The sequence below is a fragment of the Eretmochelys imbricata genome, chromosome 23, assembly GCF_965152235.1.
Source record: "Eretmochelys imbricata isolate rEreImb1 chromosome 23, rEreImb1.hap1, whole genome shotgun sequence".
In the NCBI taxonomy this organism is placed as follows: domain Eukaryota; kingdom Metazoa; phylum Chordata; order Testudines; family Cheloniidae; genus Eretmochelys; species Eretmochelys imbricata.
In genome coordinates, this window is record NC_135594.1 from 17426055 (window position 1) to 17444443 (window position 18389).

General features: G+C 54.1%; 1 protein-coding gene across 5 annotated transcripts; it reads right to left on the reverse strand.

The window, feature by feature from the left end:
* Positions 1-713: 713 nt before the first annotated feature.
* On the reverse strand, positions 714-16724 carry LOC144278772 (dynamin-1-like protein). Of its 5 annotated transcripts, none has more exons than XM_077840109.1 (18): positions 16685-16724; positions 16327-16454; positions 14922-15072; positions 14383-14429; positions 13996-14067; positions 13728-13814; positions 13228-13390; positions 11268-11388; positions 10822-10953; positions 10151-10357; positions 9819-9939; positions 4594-4749; positions 3453-3542; positions 2252-2350; positions 1981-2124; positions 1401-1510; positions 1123-1282; positions 714-1049 (listed from the first exon to the last, which is right to left on the reverse strand). In XM_077840109.1, the coding sequence occupies exons 1-18, from the start codon at positions 16710-16712 to the stop codon at positions 993-995; spliced, it is 2073 nt and encodes a 690-aa protein (XP_077696235.1). In that variant the 5' UTR covers positions 16713-16724; the 3' UTR covers positions 714-992. The 5 variants fall into 5 exon arrangements, with proteins under 5 accessions (XP_077696235.1, XP_077696234.1, XP_077696237.1 ...); XM_077840108.1 differs by having other exon boundaries at positions 13996-14145; XM_077840111.1 differs by lacking the exons at positions 16327-16454; positions 16685-16724 and having other exon boundaries at positions 14383-14554; positions 14922-15069.
* Between the last annotated feature and the right edge of the window lie 1665 nt (positions 16725-18389).

Below are 18389 nucleotides of genomic sequence, written 5' to 3' on the forward strand. Positions count from 1 at the left end.
GAGAAGAAGGGAGCTATCTACTGGGGAGAGCAGGGGCTGTTGACTCAGTGCAATGCCTCATTTACATATTAACTGTGGATAATTTGGGGACAGTGGGGTATGATTTTGGCTAATTTTTGTAGTTAGGGCCCCCTGGCTGAGACCTGGACCCTGACTGGGCATGCGAGTCATGCTGACGAAGACGACTGGTTGCTAAAGTCAGGGCAGGTACCCCAGCCAGAACGAAAGTTTAAGCGGGGAAAAAATTGTGCGTGTCCAGGTTGTTGCAGGGTGTATTTCCCTAGGTGTCAGGGCTGATATGTAAGGCCATTAACGCCATCGCTTTCTTTCTCCCAGGGCTGGGCCAAGAAAAACAGCGCCGCTGAACTGGTTCCTGGCTGAGAAGTAGAGCCTGGATGCAGCAAAACACAAGATCTCTTCCCTGCTGAGAAGCAGCCTCTGCAGCTGGAGCAGAGCAGCAGCCCAGGTCTCCAGGAAGAGCTGCCAGTGGTGGAGGAAGTACCAGTCGTGGGTGAGATCTACGCTCCGCAACTACCACCTGTGCGCCAAGGGACAGAACAAAATGGCAGCGTGGCCTGCTAACTGTGGCCTGTGACGGGGAGCCAGGCTGGTGCCCACACTGCATTAGCCACTTAGTGCACCCATCACTTCCCTTCCTCCTTGAAATTCTTTAGGCTGTAGGTGTCACCCCAGGTAACAGTCCAAGCCAGGTCTTTGCACAAACAGGTTTTATTCCATAACACCAACCCACCCTTGGAGTGGCTCAGATACACAGGCAGCAAAGAACAAGGGGAGGGTGTGTGCGGAGTCTCTGCCACTGTCCCTGTCTCTCTACCCCCTCGCCCCCCGAAGCTTCTCAGGACACACACCCACAGGTCAAGCAGGGGTGTATGTGACACCGAGTAAATCAGGCTCTGGGCAGGTAGAGGTGTCTCCCTGGAGTCATGCTGGGAGAGCAGGGCCCAGGGCTTGTTTGTAGGCACAGCCTCCCCTCACCACAGTTGCGTCTCCCGGATTTCAGAAATGGTCTGGCTGGCTCGCTGCAAGGCCTGACGGGAGACAGAAGACATTAGGATAGGCAGGGGGCAGAGAGACCGCCCCCAAACACAGTTCTCTCCTCACCTGGAGCAGCCCAGCAGCCTCCTTGCGCTGCTGTGCCATGTCCTCGGACTCTGTGAGCAGCATGTCCAGCAGCTGCTGCTTGTATAGCTGCCCAACCAGCTGGCTCTGCAGATGGTCCTTGACATAGTTCACCAGGAAATGCATGACCGTCTTGGGGACGCTGTGGGGTAGGGGCTAAGGTCACAAGGGCACCCATCTAGAGCCCTTCCAACTCCCCGTGGCCCTTAGGGGTCCAGGAGAGGGGCTGCAGCCTCGCCCCTGTTCCCCCCATGTCTTACCTGTCCTGTATGCTTTTGCGCACAATGAGGAAATAGGATTTGATGAGTCTGCGGATCACCTCGCAATCCCGCTGCTCCCGCTGGCTCAGCTTCCGTGTGGCCGGCATGGGCTGTGGGGAGAAAGACAGGGCACGGGACTTCGAGGGAAATGGGGGTCCCGCCCCGCAGGGCCTTCCCCCAGGGATAACAGTAGTAAGGTTATAAAACCAGGCAATCTCCAGTAGCACAATGCTGGGATCACACACAAAGGTCAGAAAATTCTCCAACAAAGAGATGGGTTGAAGCTGAAGCTAGAAACATTGAGACTGGAAATAAGGCACAAATCGTTAAGAGTGAAAGAACAGATTGTGGTGGCCAGTTTTTCCCTAAGAATGGGGCAGTTCTCTGGCCTGTGGGTGTTTGGGGGGTGGGGGGAAGGGGTGTCAGACTAGATGATCAAAATGGTCCCCGCTGGCCTTGGCAGCGAAGCAGCTCTGAAAAGGCGCAAAGGGAGGCGGAGCAGCAAGATTGGCCCAGACACAGGTCTCCTGCTGTCACTACCCCACCATCACCTGCCTGTGGGGGGAGGGGGGGAACTCACCGTGTCCAGCAGATTGACAGCATGGGAGCGACTGGGGCTGGAATACATGGGGGGCTGGGGGTTCCCCTTGGGCTTCTCCTCCATGCCAGCATCCTCCACTTTGTCACTCTTCCAGCGCCGGATCCCCTCCGCAGGGGGGTCATTCTGGGGAGAGCAGAGACCAGCTGGTCATCAGCATGTCATGTGGGGAGGTGGGGGGCGACACTGCTGCCCACTGGGGCGGAAGAGGCTCAGCAGTAGGACATGGGGCAGGGGAGCAGAGAGACATTACCTTGCTGCTGCTGACAGAGGCAGACACCAGCGCTGTGTCAATGAAGTCCGGGTGCTTGGTGTTGATATAGGCGAGCTCGATTGCAACCAGATTATGAACCTGCAGGGGAGAGGGATGGGATGGAGCCCGGTGAGGGAGCCCAGGAATCCGGGCTCCCTGCACTGGGGCCCAGAATAGTGGATTAAAAACAAAAAACCCTATGAGCTTCAAAAACAACACAAAAAAGTATTTAATTTAAACTCAGTAAATGTGATTTTTGTTGTGAAGCTGTTTAAAATAATACTGAGAGTATTGTGAGCTTAGCCCTTAACACAGGTCGCCAGAATGGTAACGGATTTTAATCAAAAGCAGTACACGTTTGCTGCTGACATCTTAAAGAACATCAAACCGCGGAAGTCACTGGCTCAGCCCTGGGAACCAGAGTTTGTGGAAGGTTAAAGCAGGTTTCGATAGCAGAGAGAATACTTCCTTCATTTCAGTTTGTTCAAAGTTCAAAACCCAACCAGGAGTTGGACAACCTGGAATCCTTGTAAAATCTCAGACTAGAAGACGGAAACAACTAGTAGATCTCGTGCTCTTACACTTAGCTTTCAGTCAAAGGACATGGTGGAAGGCCTATGTTGAATATATCAGTTAGTTTTAAGTGCAAAACATGTTTTGATTTACATTTGTTCTTATGGACCAGCACATTTAAGGTAATTTAATTTTCTTACTTGTAATTTGTGTCCAACTCTATTTGGATGGAAACTAGAATTCCATTAAAAATGCCCAGAAACAGCATTTCATGGTTTTTATTAATTATCTAGTAAATAAAAATGCATCATTCACGATTTTCTAACATCATAAAATTAAACTCTGAATAAATGTGTAGGTCCAACTACAGAGTGGTTTAAATAAATCTGTACAGATCTGGCACACCCGCCTGCATCGCAGATGGACGCTTCTTGTAAAGACCATAGTCAGTTGTAAAGTAACATGGTTTAATGGTTATCAGCCAGTGAGAATCCACCTTTTAAGTTATCTTCCTAAAAAGTACAAATGCAAAATATGATTAAAGTTGGTTTTTTAAAGTGCATTTTCCCACTTGCTGATTTAAATCAATCCACCCTGGGACGCAGACTTCAACCCCCACACCCATATCAGCCCATACCCTGCTGTCATCCCAGATGTCCCATAGCAGCCCCCTCCCCTGGGGTGTTACCATCTCGTTCGTGATGGGCAGCCTCTGCCGCAGGACGCCTGTCACCACCTCCACAATCGCCTCATGCAGTTTGGGGAAGCGCAGCAGCTCCTGGGGTGGAGGAAGGGAAAAGAGGAAAGACCTTGGAAACGTTGAAACTTGAACAGATGGCTACTGAGATGTGCCAGACACCATGGGCCCACGACTTAGCCAGAGACTGCTCCAGCTGGGTCTGATTACTGCAGGCCAGAGGTCTGCTTGGGCCCACGTTTAAAGCCTCATCTGGCCCTAAACCCAACACTTCCCCCTGGAAAGTGGCAGTGCTTTTCACAGCCGACACTCATAGTTGGGTCCTGGTGGATTTGGGTCCCGTTGCAGGGCTCTGTGGCAGGTAAAAGTACCACCTTGTCCAACCTCCCCAGCCAGGGGAGAACAGATAGTTTAATACCCCTCCCCGCAAAAAATAAGCAGTTACATCACCTGATTGCATGCTGTGTTATTTAACTGTCAGAGCCCATGGCGGTCAGGGAATCCAACCCCAGTTGTGCAGCATCCAGGTTACAAGGCAGGGGTCGGGTCACAGGACCTCACTGGTCCAGGTGCACCCCTAAACCATCACACACATCCCAGGGGATTGCACAGACTGGGTCAGAGCAGGCTTGAGAGGCCCAGGAGACAGAGAAGGGGCTTTGGTATCAAGAGTGAGTGTAACCCAGAAACAGACACAAGACCATAACCAGGGGGCAAAGCAAGCAGGCAGGGTGTGAGGCCCTGTGGGGGCTTAGGGAGAAGATGCGGGACACCAGGGGCACAGCAGGTCTGGCGACAGGGGATGGTTTCACGCTGTGTTTTCACTGTAATGCTTTTATCTGAGATGAACGCACTGCACGTCAGGGAAGCTAGCTGGGCTCTGTTAGTCCCGGCAGAGCTTGGAGAAAACACGGGACAACGCACAGGCACTGGCCTAAGGTCAGACACCCCCATGGGGGGCACCTGAGTGTTACTGGTGGAAGGTGGAGCAGGGCTGGATGATGGGGGGCGGTGGAGATCCCCGAGGTGGGGGTGGGGGGTCCCAGGCACCTGCATGTGTACCTGCGTGTTGTAGGTGGAATGGGGCTGGATGATGGGGGGTGGGAGTCCCTGGGGTGGGGGTCCCAGGTACCTGCGTGTTGTAGGTGGAGCAGTGCTGAATGATGCGCTGCAGCTCCTCGTGCACCAGCTCCACGCAGCGCAGACTTGGGTCCTCCAGACGCTTGATCTGACGTTTCACCAGCAGCTCGAAAGAGACCTCAGGCACGAAGAGGGCGGGACGGGGGCCCTGGGGAGGGAGGCAGGGACCTCATCAGAGCAGTGCCTTCTCCAGTGGGGATAGAGAGACACCCACCTCCCCCCCGCAAGTCACCACCCAGCCTCATCCCATTCTCCACTCCCCTGGGGCACAGAAAGCCAGGAGGGGGCTAGTCAGGACACAAGGGCATGGCGGTCCCAGGCAGCCGCAGTGAGATGGGACTGAGGATGTTGTGGGGTGGGTACCCCCAGCCCCAGGGGCACATCCCACTCCAGGGCACTGGGAGAGGGGGCATATACACACACTCACCCCGCACTCCATTATGGTCTCTTACCCCTGTCATGGCTCGGTACCATCCCCAACATGGTATGTATGCGGGGGTGGGAGGAGGAGGAGAATAGGGAAGAGGTCCATACCATGTAGAGCCAGGTGGTGTTACTGTACCATGCAGGGCTGGGGGTGTTACAAATTATACCCGACAGGTCACGCACACGAACTGCTGCGAATTATACCCGACAGGTCACGCACAGTTCGAGTCTAGGTGGAGGCACACGAACAAAGTCCACAACTGCAGGGTTCCCAAAGATACTAAGTTTATTACGCTTGAGCGTGGTGCCCCCCTGCTCATCAGGAGGGGACCCCGAATGCAGGTTATACAGAGATTATATACCTTTTAGCAAAGCATGTTGCCCTTGTGCATGGGAAACCTTAGCCAATAGACAAACCCTTCCCTTATCTACCACCTATCCCTGCTAAGTGCATTCCTGGTGCTAAACCATTACTTCAACTACACAACATGGTCCTAAAGCAATGCACTAGTAGCCTTTCTTATCAGGATGGGAGGCCCACATTAAGGCCAGGAGGCAAAAAGTTAAAAACAGACAAAGAACAGAAACCGGGAGTTGAGACAGGCTGGAAACAAAGGGGGGGGGGGGCAGTTCACAGAAATGCAATATCTAAGGAACACTCCTCCTGGTGCATGATGTGTTTGCTTTTAGACAATGGTGGGCCCCAAACCAAAATGGAGTCACATATGCATATATGCTAACTTTTCCTTAACAGGGGGCATGGTAAGGGAAACCATGGGGGGTTGTAAGGGGGCTGGCAGCCACAGTGGCAGGGGTGCTTGGGCTCCGGCAGGGGAAGGGGGACAGAAGGGGCAGGGTGGTGCAGGCCAAGCCGGTGGCTAGGTGGGGGAGTTGCTGTATGTAAGAGAGCAGTATGACTCCTCAGAGATCCGATGAAACTGCAGAAAAACCTGAGAGTCTCTGGATTAAGTTTAGAAGGGTGAGCACCAAGGGTGATGTCGTGATGGGAGTCTACTATAGACCACCGGACCAGGGGGATGAGGTGGACGAGGCTTTCTTCCGGCAACTCGCAGAAGCTACTAGACCGCACGCCCTGGTTCTCATGGGAGACTTCAATCACCCTGATATCTGCTGCGAGAGCAATACAGAGGTGCACAGATAATCCAGGAAGTTTCTGGAAAATGTAGGGGATAATTTCCTGGTGCAAGTGCTGGAGGAACCAACTAGGGGCAGAGCTCTTCTTGACCTGCTGCTCACAAACCAGGAAGAATTAGTAGGGGAAGCAAAAGTGGATGGGAATCTGGGAGGCAGTGACCATGAGATGGTCGAGTTCAGGATCCTGACACAAGGAGGAAAGGAAAGCAGCAGAATATGGACCCTGGACTTCAGAAAAGCAGACTTTGATTCCCTCAGGGAACTGATGGGCAAGATCCCCTGGGAGAATAACAGGAGGGGGAAAGGAGTCTAGGAGAGCTAGCTGTATTTTAAAGAATCCTTATTGAGGTTACAGGGGCAAACCATCCTGATGTGTAGAAAGAATAGTAAATATGGCAGGCGGCCAGCTTGGCTTAACAGTGAAATCCTTGCTGATCTTAAACACAAAAAAGAAGCTTACAAGAAGTGGAAGATTGGACAAATGACCAGGGATGAGTATAAAAATATTGCTTGGGCATGCAGGAGTGAAATCAGGAAGGCCAAATCACACCTGGAGTTGCAGCTAGCAAGAGATGTTAAGAGTAACAAGAAGGGTTTCTTCAGGTATGTTGGCAACAAGAAGAAAGTCAAGGAAAGTGTGGGCCCCTTACTGAATGAGGGAGGCAACCTAATGACGGAGGATGTGGAAAAAGCTAATGTACTCAATGCTTTTTTTCAAAAAGAAAAGGAGTACTTGTGGCACCTTAGAGACTAACCAATTTATTTGAGCATGAGCTTTCGTGAGCTACAGCTCACTTCATCGGATGCATACCGTGGAAACTGCAGCAGACTTTATATATACACAGAGAATATGGAACAATACCTCCTCCCACCCCACTGTCCTGCTGGTAATAGCTTATCTAAAGTGATCATCAGGTTAGGCCATTTCCAGCACAAATCCAGGTTTTCTCACCCTCCACCCCCCCACACAAATTCACTCTCCTGCTGGTGATAGCTCATCCAAAGTGACAACTCTTTACACAATGTGCATGATAATCAAGTTAGGCCATTTCCTGCACAAATCCAGGTTCTCTCACTCCCTCACCCCCCTCCAAAAACCCACCCCCATACACACACAAACTCACTCTCCTGCTGGTAATAGCTCATCCAAACTGACCACTCTCCAAGTTTAAATCCAAGTTAAACCAGAACATCTGGGGCGGGGGGGGGGGGGGGTAGGAAAAAACAAGAGGAAATAGGCTACCTTGCATAATGACTTAGCCACTCCCAGTCTCTATTTAAGCCTAAATTAATAGTATCCAATTTGCAAATGAATTCCAATTCAGCAGTTTCTCGCTGGAGTCTGGATTTGAAGTTTTTTTGTTTTAAGATAGCAACTTTCATGTCTGTGATTGCGTGACCAGAGAGATTGAAGTGTTCTCCGACTGGTTTATGAATGTTATAATTCTTGACATCTGATTTGTGTCCATTTATTCTTTTACGTAGAGACTGTCCAGTTTGACCAATGTACATGGCAGAGGGGCATTGCTGGCACATGATGGCATATATCACATTGGTGGATGTGCAGGTGAACGAGCCTCTGATAGTGTGGCTGATGTTATTAGGCCCTGTGAAGTACTCCTTTTCTTTTTGCGAATACAGACTAACACGGCTGTTACTCTGAAACCTGTCGAAATGCTTTTTTTGCCTCTGTCTTCACGAACAGGGTCAGCTCCCAGACTACTGCACTGGGCAGCACGGCATGGGGAGGAGGTGACCAGCCCTCTGTGGAGAAAGAAGTGGTTCAGGACTATTTAGAAAAGCTGGACATACACAAGTCCATGGGGCCGGATGCGCTGCATCCGAGAGTGCTAAAGGAGTTGGCAGATGTGATTGCAGAGCCATTGGCCATTATCTTTGAAAACTCATGGTGATCCGGGGAAGTCCCGGACGACTGGAAAAAGGCTAATGTAGTGCCCATCTTTAAAAAAAGGGAAGAAGGAGGATCCTGGGAACTACAGGCCAGTCAGCCTCACCTCAGTCCCCGGAAAAATCATGGAGCAGGTCCTCAAGGAATCAATTCTGAAGCACTTAGATGAGAGGAAAGTGATCAGGAACAGTCAGCATGGATTCACCAAGGGCAAGTCATGCCTGACTAATCTGATTGCCTTCTATGATGAGATAGCTGGTTCTGTGGATGAAGAGAAAGCAGTGGACGTGGTGTTCCTTGACTTTAGCAAAGCTTTTGACACTGTCTCCCACGATATTCTTGTCAGCAAGTTAAAGAAGTATGGGCTGGATGAATGCACTATAAGGTGGGTAGAAAATTGGCTAGATTGTCGGGCACAATGGGTAGTGATCAATGGCTCCATGTCTAGTTGGCAGCCAGTATCAAGAGGAGTGCTCCAAGGGTCAGTCCTGGGGCCGGTTTTGTTCAATATCTTCATTAATGATCTGGAGGATGGTGTGGATTGCACCCTCAGCAAGTTTGCAGACGACACTAAACTGGGATGAGTGTTAGATACGCTGGAGGGTACGGATAGGATACAGAGGGACCTAGACAAATTGGAGGATTGGGCCAAAAGAAATCTAATGAGGTTCAACAAGGACAAGTGCAGAGTCCTGCACTTAGGACGGAAGAATCCAGTGCACTGCTACAGACTAGGGACCGAATGGCTAGGCAGCAGTTCTGCAGAAAAGGACCTAGGGGTTACAGTGGATGAGAAGCTGGATATGAGTCAACAGTGTGCCCTTGTAGCCAAGAAGGCCAATGGCATTTTGGGATGTATAAGTAGGGGCACTGCCAGCAGATCAAGGGACGTGATCGTTCCCCTCTATTCGAGATTGGTGAGGCCTCATCTGGAGTACTGTGTCCAGTTTTGGGCCCCACACTACAAGAAGGATGTGGATAAATTGGAGAGAGTCCAGCGGAGGGCAACAAAAATGATTAGGGGACTGGAACACATGACTTACGAGGAGAGGTTGAGGGAACTGGGATTGTTTAGTCTACAGAAGAGAAGAATGAGGGGAGATTTGATAGCTGCTTTCAACTACCTGAAAGGGGGTTCCAAAGAGGATGGATCTAGACTATTCTCAGTGGTAGTGGATGACAGGACAAGGAGTAATGGTCTCAAGTTGCAGTGGGGGAGATTTAGGTTGGATATTAGGAAAAACTTTTTCACTAGGAGGAGGGTGAAACACTGGAATGCGTTACCTAGGGAGGTGGTGGAATTGCCTTCCTTAGAAGTTTTTAAGGTCAGGCTTGACAAAGCCCTGGCTGGGATGATTTAATTGGGGATCGGTCCTGCTTTGAGCAGGGGGTTGGACTAGATGACCTCCTGAGGTCCCTTCCAACCCTGATATTCTATGATTCTGCAGCTAGCTGTTTACACGCCGCCCATGGCTTTGCCGTCTTCTCTGTATCATTAACGACAATTTACGAGGCAAGCGGATGGTGTTTGCCATGGTGCTGGGTGGGCCGAGGTCTCTGGGTACCAAACCCTGCAGCTCGCTTAGCACTGTTTAATGTTAGATAGTGACTGGGCCATGGGAACATCTGTGGCACATTTATTCCATCTAAATTAATAGAACAGGGGCCGGTGGAGGGGGCACTGCCCTGGGGAGCCCTGGGGGGGGGGGGGGGGGAGGGTACCATACCGTGGCATTGCGAATGGCCGTCAGGATGTCCAGCATCGTGAGCCCAGCCAGCGGGTCGATGGACTCCAACGTCCGGCCGAATGTCTCGTGGAAGATGTAGCACATGCGGGCGCCCCCGCAGCTGGGAGGGTGGGGGGGAAGAGACACTGAAGGGTTGGGAGAGGGCACAGAAACAGTAGCCAAAGCACAGGCCCCCCTAAAATGTCCAAACCACCCTGCCTCTCAGCACTGCCCCCCCTCATGCCCCCCGACCTCTCAGCTCCCAGGTATCTGCGCTGCAGTTCCTGCCCTCAAGGGGGCAGGCCCGCTGCCCCCCAACCCCCAGCACTCACAGCTCTGAGGTCTCGATGTTCCGGGCCGTGCCCTCAATGGTGTGGCAGTACTCGGTGGCAAACTTGGTGATGATCTGCAGCAGCGTGGCATTCTTGTCCTCAATGGGCTGCCCATAGCTCTGCAGCACCGACTGGTACTGGGCCGTCAGCACATTCACCCGGGTTTTCAGCTCCGGCAGGCAGTCCCGGATGTGGTGCATCAGCAACCTGGGGCAGGGGCACAGAAATGAGCCCAACTACCCCGGCCTCCTGCCTGCTGAATTTCTGGGGGATCATTCTGGCCCCCAGCCCTGACAGCCAGGGCTTAGCTCCTCCGCTGGGGTGACTCCAGGGCCTCCTGCCACCATGTGCGACCCTGCTCCTCCAGCTGCCCCCCATCCATGCTCCTGGCCACACTCTACCGGCACTGAGTTCTGCAGAAGAATGCCCGGTATGACACTCACCCACACACCCTTTCTGGTCAGCTGTAAATGGGCTCACTTCTATTCCGTCTGCTGGGGCGGCATGCACCCCCTCCGCCCTTTTCCTTCTCTGCAACAGATCCTTTAACTGCACCCTCCCCAGCTCTAGTCCTCTGGCCCTGATTCCCCACAAGTGCCCCTCGCTAGGGAGAGCAGAGCCCCAGCTGCGCAGGTCCTAGCCGGCACCTCCCCTCCCCAGCTGGTACCCACCGGTTGAGGGTCTTGGCCAGGTGCCGGGTGCCGTTGCGGTTGGCCAGCGATGGGTAACGCTTCTGCAGGAAGCCCTGCTCGTCCTGCAGCGACTCCACAATGCGCTTCCCGCTGTTGATGTCATGCTGGCTCCTGTGAGGGGCAGGACAAAGTCATTGTCTGTCCCCACTCCCCCTCCATTCCAGGCTGGGGCGGGGGGGGAAATGTTGGGTTTGCTGCCTCCCTGCAACCCCTCCATTCCCCCAAACTCCAGCACAGCACCCCCATCCCATCTCCAGACTTTCTCCACAGCCCTCCAACCTCCAATGCACACATCTCCAAACTCCAGTCAAGCCCTGCCCCTCTCACCAGCCCCCACACCTTCCCACATGCACAGCCCTACATCTCCACAGCTCCTCCACCCCCTCTATGCAGCCCCCCCCAGACTCCGCCACCCTACTACCCACCTGTTCACCACCCCAATGATGCCCAGTTTGACAGGGATGACCCGGCCCATCAGGACGTCCATGGCATCAGTCCCAGCGTCCATCAGGTCCAGCTTGGTGACCACGGCCAGTGTGCGGCGTCCTGCAGGAGGGGAGGGGGTAGGGATGATCAGGCAGGCCCAGGCTACAGTTACCCACCTAGTGATGTGGGTCAGGGTATGAAACCCCCCACGGCGACCTAACCCCCAGCGCAGCAGACCAGTGCTTCCGGCGCCGGGGTAGGTGACATTCCTGCAGCACCAGGAAAGCCCTTCCATTGGGTACCCATGTCTGGGCCGGCATGGCCACTGGAGCCCCTGCAGCACTGCAGGCAGACCCCCAGGAGGTTTTGGAGCAGCAGGGCTGGTGGTCCAGCCGACACAGACTCTGACCTAAGCCTGGCTTTTCCTCTCTAGCCTGAACCCTCTGATCCCGGACTGCAGGAGACCAACAAACACCAGCGGGTTTTGCAAAAGCTGCTCCCAGTCTCTCCTGGTCCCTGCTGGCTGCAGCACTCCCATGAGGGGTGAAGTCTCTGCCAGGGACACAAACTTCCTTGGACTGGTGGAGAGCCACAGAGAGGAACGGGAGTGGAAGCAGGGGCTGGAGCCCAAGGGAGTTATGGGCAGCGATGAGCTGCCAAAATCTTAACAGGTTCCCTCCTCACCCTACAAGGGGGTAGTTGCCCACCCCTGCCCCCCGGGACTCCTGCCCCATCCAACCCCCCTGTGTTCCTCGACGGCCCCCCCCCCCCTCAGGACCCCTGCCCCATCCACCCCCCTCCCCTGTCCCCTGACTGCCCCCAGAACTGGGCAGGAGGGTCTTGTGGGCCACCGTCGTGCATGCCCACCCCATTCCTTAAGAGCCAGAGGCACATGCCGGGAGGCGAGGTGGGGAGTCCCGGCGGTGCTTACTTGGGGCAGCTCCCAGGAAGCATCTGGCAGGTCCCTCTGGCTCCTGGGGCGGGGGAGCATAGCTAGCGGGGGAACAGGGGTCCTTAGGCGCCAACTCCCTGGGTGCTCCGGGGCTGGAGCACCCACGGGGAAAATTGGTGGGTGCAGAGCATCCACCGGCAGCTCTTCACTCCGTACCCGGCCCCAGCTCACCTCACCTCCGCCTCTGAATGCACCGCCCCACTCGGCTTCTCCCCCCCCCCAGCTTCCCGCGAATCAGCTGTTCGGCGGGAAGCCTGGGAGGGCTGAGAAGCAGGTCGCGGCTTCCCACTCAGGCCGAGGGTGGCGGAGGTGAGCTGGGGCAGGGAGCGGTTCCCCTGCATGCCTTCCCCCCCCCACCCGGGGTTACCTGCTGCGGCGCAGGCGGCCCTCCTCGCGTGCCCCCCGGCCCGAACTCACCTCTGCCTCCCTGGGCCTGAGCGGGAAGCCACCACTTGCTTCTCAGCCTGCCCTAGCTTCCCGTGCGAACAGCTGATTCACAGGAAGCCTAGGGGGGCAGAGAAGCAGAGCAGGGCGGCACGTTCAGGGGAGGAGGTGGAGGGGAGGTGAGCTGGGGCCGGAGCGGGGAGCTGCCGGTGGGTGCAATTTTCCCCGTGGGTGTTCCAGGGCTGGCACACCCATGGAGTCGACACCTAAGGTGCCACTTTTGGCCATTTAAATTTAGAAGCCCTTTTAGAACCAGTTGTCCCTCGCGGAACAACCGGTTCTAAAAGGGCTTCTAAATTTAACAACCGGTTCTTGCGAACCGGTGCAAACCGGCTCCAGCTCACCACTGGTTATGGGGGAACAAAGCCAGAGCCTCATACATTAAAGGGGGGGGCACTCCCTAAAGAGAGTCTGTGAAGGGTGCAGCACCAAACACCCAGTAAATCCACTGCATCCCCCTCACCATGCCCCTCATCCACTCCCCCCATGCAAGGCTCACAGCCCCCCAGCTCTCAGCCCTACCCACACCCGGGGTCCCCTGGGGGAGCCCCCCACATTGGTACCATCAGGGTCAACATCCCGGGCCAGCTTGAGTGCCTCAGAGGTGGCCATGTCCGTGTTGGCAGCCGTCACAGCCAGGATCAGGCAGTTTGGGTTGGAGACGTAGGATAGGATCATCTCCCGCACCTGGCCCTCAATGTCGGGGGGCTGGTCCCCCACAGGCACCTGGGGAGGGGAGAGAAGAGTGAGTGCAGGCTCCTGCCAGACAAGATACAGGAAAGTCCGGACTGCTGGGTTTTCTCCCCAGCTCTGGGATGGGAGCAGGGTCTGGTGGTTAGAGCAGGGGGACTGGGAGCCAGGACTCATAGTTACAGACACCAGCTGGCTGAGGGTCTGTGGTTGGGAAGATCTCTCAGTGAAAACAGGAATAAGACGGACTATGGAAATATCCCCCGAGCGGCAGCTTTGACAGACACCCACAGTGGGGCATTACCCCTTCCCACTCTATCCAAGGGCCCCTCCCCATCCCATTCCCCAACATCATGGGGCACCCGCCTCACACCTTGGTGATCCCCGGTAGGTCGACCAGCGTTAGGTTCAGGACATGTGGGGAGTAGATCTTCAGATACAGGGGCTCCAGGCTGATCCCCTGCAGGGCAATAACCAGCACAGTTAGAGCAGAGGGGGCTGGGAGCCAAGACTCCTGGGTTCTCTCCCCAGCTCTGGGAGGGGGAGTGGGGTCTGGTGGGTTAGAATAGGGGAGACTGGGATCAGGACTCCTGGGTTCACACACACACATTGGGGAGGTCGATGTCACAGGTGTTCATTACCTTGTTGGTTCCTGTCGTCCTCTCAGTCTCAGTCTCGATCTCCTGCCGGATCTCATCAAAGTCGGTGAAGCTCTGAGAGGGGACAGAGAGACAGGGTTGGCCCCGAGACAGGCTCCACAGCCCCTGGTGGTACTTCCTTCTGCCCAGCAGCTGGCAATACATGGAGAGGGGGCATGCAATGACCCACAGCCAGGATGGGAAAGGGAGGCTGTCCCCCCACCCCCCAACAAAGGACAGGGATGGGCACTGGGAATATCACCCACATTACCCCTTGCCAGACAGGTCAGGGAGGGGCATCCCCCACCCAACCCGATTACCATCATTTCTCCCCCAAGACCCAGACAGGGGTTGAGGGGGCCACCCTCAGATCCCAAGCAGGGCCCCTACCTTATGCTTGCAATGCAGGAATGTCGCCCACTCCTCGGCCTGGGTACCTGCAGGGAGAGCCGATTCGGGGTCACACTCAGCCTCCCAGGGTGCGGACAGGGCTTCAGGGGCTTGCGCAGCCCGACTCCAAGCAGCTGTGTTTGGGACCCTGGCTCTCCATAGGAACCACTGGCTGCAACCCACAGACATGGGCTCCCCAGCAATAGGGAGAGAGGGGGTCACAGTGAGCCAGACTCCTCAGGATGTCATCAACCGGGAGCCCTTGGGGTCTCTATCCTCAAAGTGTGTGTGAGAGAGAATGTGAGTGTGAGAGACAGAGAGAGAGAACGTCAAGGCGGCCTCCCAGTGAATGGTACTGCAGAGCAAGGGAGAGAACCCAGAAGTCTTGTCTTCCAGCTCCCCACCCCCACTCTAACCACTAGACCCCACCCCCCTCCCAGAGCTGGGTTACAACCAAAGAGTCCCGGCCTCCCACAACCTTCTGCCTCCTGTCCCCTCAGCCCAGGGAGAGCCCACCCTGGCTCCCAGCACCCCCTTACTTGTCTCCCCACTGGCTGCACATTGCCGCTCCTCCAGCGATGGCACATTCACCAGCTGCAGGACCAGTGGCCGCCGGGTGACAATGCCTGAGCCCCGGGGCAGGAAATCACGACCCACAATACTCTCCAGAACCGAGCTCTTTCCACTGCTCTGTGTGTGGGGTGGGGGAGAGGAGACGGGGTTAATGCTGGAGAGGAGAGGAAAGTGAGGGGCAGACAGACAGGGTGGGGAGAGGGAGAAGAGGAGCCTGGGGCTTCAGAGATTAGAGGATGTTGGGTGGGGGGGTCTCACCTGGACCCCAATGGGGCAGCTGAATCTCCCCAGGGAGGGAAGGGTGGGACTGGCGGGGAGAGGTCAGGGGGTCTCACCTGGGCCCTGATCACCACATAAGAACAGTCATACTGGGTCAGACCAAAGGTCCATCCAGTCCAGTATCCTGTCTACCAACAATGGCCAATGCCAGGTGCCCGAGAGGGAGTGAACCTAACAGGTAATGATCTAGTGATCTCTCTCCTGCCATCCATCTCCACCCTCTGACAAACAGAGGCTAGGGACACCATTCCTTACCCATCCTGGCTAACAGTCATTAATGGACTTAACCTCCATGAATTTATCCAGTGCTCTTTTAAACCCTGTTATAGTCCTAGCCTTCACAACCTCCTCAGGCAAGGAGTTCCACAGTTTGACTGTGCGCTGAGTGAAGAAGAACTTCCTTTTATTTGTTTTAAACCTGCTGCCCATCAATTTCATTTGGTGGCCCCTAGTTCTTATATTATGGGAACAAGTAAATAACTTTTTCCTATTCACTTTCTCCACACCACTCATGATTTTATAGACCTCTATCATATCCCCCTTAGCCTCTTTAATCTCTCCCCATATGGGGTCCATTCCAAAACCCTAATCATTTTAGTTGCCCTTTTCTGAACCTTTTCTAATGACAGTATATCTTTTTTGAGATGAGGGGACCACCCCGTATGCAATATTCAAGATGTGGTCGTACCATGGATATATATAAGGGCAATAAGATATTCTCCATCCTATTCTCTATCCCTTTTTAATGATTCCTAACATCCCGTTTGCTTTTTTGACTGCTGCTGCACACTGCGTGGACATCTTCAGAGGACTATCCACGATGTCTCCAAGATCTTTCTCCTGATTAGTTGTAGCTAAATTAGCCCCCATCATGTTGTATGTATAGGTGAGCTTATTTTTTCCAATGTGCATTACTTGACATTTATCCACATTACATTTCATTTGCCATTTTGTTGCCCAGTCACTTAGTTTCGTGGGATCTTCTTGAAGTTCTTCACAGTCTGCTTTGGTCTTAACCACGATGTGGGGCAGCTGGATCCCTCGGGGAGGGAAGGGTGGGACTGGAAGGGGGCCGGGGTCAGCGGGTCTCACCTGGGCCCCGATCACCACGATCTGGGGCAGCTGGATCACCTCGGCCCCCACCGTGTTGAAAATCTCCTGCAGTTTGTTGACAACGGGGATCAGCGTCTCCATGGCAGGGCCGGGTTCGGGGCTCCGCCCTACAAGGGGACATGGGGCAGCCCCTCAGATCAACCGGGAGCCCGCGCAGCCCCACAGCCAGAAACGGAACCCAGGCGTCCGGGCTTCCCCCGCCCCTCACAGAGCGGACCCAGGCGTCCGGGCTCCCCCCGCCGCTCACAGAGCGGACCCAGGCGTCCGGTCCGGGCTCCCCCCGCCTCCCACAGACACGGAGCGGACCCAGGCGTCCGGGGACGGTTCGCCCTGTTACCTGCTCTCAGCCCCGACTCCAGCCCCATTCACTCCCCAACCCGGACGCACTGCCCTACCCCGCCCCTCTCCGCTCCCTATTGGTCTGCGACCCCAGAAGTCCCATTTCTATTGGTAGAGGGGCCATCAATCACTTCCCATCGCCCTTCCTCCAATCCCATAGCAGGACAGTGGCTCGGCGCGAGGGCAGAGGCTGGAGGGTCATTGGCTGGTTCTCGCACCAATCAGCGGGGCCATGGGCTGCGTGGCGGCCATGTTTGAAAGGGGCAACTGAGGGCAACGTAAACTGCCATGTTTGATAGGGGCGGCTCAGACTGAAGGGCCGCCACCTTGGCTAGGTTAGTTGGCCCGGGGAGGCCTTGCGGCACCTCACAGACGAAGACACTGATTTGAGCAAAAAGAACAGGAGGACTTGTGGCACCTTAGAGACCGACCAATTTATTTGAGCATGAGCTTCCCTGAGCTACAGCTCACTTCATCGGATGCATACTGTGGAAACTGTAGAAGACATTATGTAAAGTCTGCTGCAGTTTCCACGGTATGCATCTGATGAAGTGAGCTGTAGCTCACGAAAGCTCATGCTCAAATAAATTGGTTAGTCTCTAAGGTGCCACAAGTACTCCTTTTCTTATTATGTACACAGAGACCATGAAACAATACCTCCTCCCACCCCACTCTCCTGCTAGTAATAGCTTATCTAAAGCGATCACTCTCCTTACAATGTGCATGATAATCAAGGTGGGCCATTTCCAGCACAAATCCAGCTTTTCTCACCCCCCACCCTCATACACACACACACAAACTCACTCTCCTGCTGGCAATAGCCCATCCAAACTGACCACTCTCCTCACAATGTGTATGATAATCAAAAAGAAAAGGAGGACTTGTGGCACCTTAGAGACTAACCAATATATTTGAGCATGAGCTTTCGTGAGCTACAGCTCACTTCATCGGATGCATTCAATGAAGTGAGCTGTAGTTCATGAAAGCTCATGCTCAAATAAATTGGTTAGTCTCTAAGGTGCCACAAGTCCTCCTTTTCTTTTTGCGAATACAGACTAACACGGCTGTTACTCTGAAACCTATGATAATCAAGGTGGGTCATTTCCAGCATAAATCCAAGTTTAACCAGAACGTCTTGGGGGGGGAGGTAGGAAAAAACAAGGGGAAATAGGCTACCTTGCATAATGACTTAGCCACTCCCAGTCTCCATTTAAGCCTAAATTAATAGTATCCAATTTGCAAATGAATTCCAATTCAGCAGTCTCTCGCTGGAGTCTGGATTTGAAGTTTTTGTGTTGTAAGATAGCAACTTTCATCTCTGTAATCTCGTGACCAGAGAGATTGAAGTGTTCTCCGACTGGTTTATGAATGTTATAATTCTTGACATCTGATTTGTGTCCATTTATTCTTTTACGTAGAGACTGTCCAGTTTGACCAATGTACATGGCAGAGGGGCATTGCTGGCACATGATGGCATATATCACATTGGTGGATGTGCAGGTGAACGAGCCTCTGATAGTGTGGCTGATGTTATTAGGCCCTGTGATGGTGTCCCCTGAATAGATATGTGGGCACAGTTGGCAACGGGCTTTGTTGCAAGGGTAGGTTCCTGGGTTAGTGGTTCTGTTGTGTGGTATGTGGTTGTTGGTGAGTATTTGCTTCAGGTTGGGGGGCTGTCTGTAGGCAAGGACTGGCCTGTCTCC

Excerpts from the sequence above, each read along its gene's own strand:
- LOC144278772 (XM_077840108.1), bottom strand. The coding sequence starts at position 16,712 with ATGGGGCTGGAGTCGGGGCTGAGAGCAG. Across the intron at positions 10,358-10,821 it reads CTGGCCAAGACCCTCAACCG|GTTGCTGATGCACCACATCC; the intron begins GTGGGTACCAGC and ends CCCCTGCCCCAG. Across the intron at positions 1,511-1,980 it reads CTGTCAATCTGCTGGACACG|CCCATGCCGGCCACACGGAA; the intron begins GTGAGTTCCCCC and ends TTCTCCCCACAG.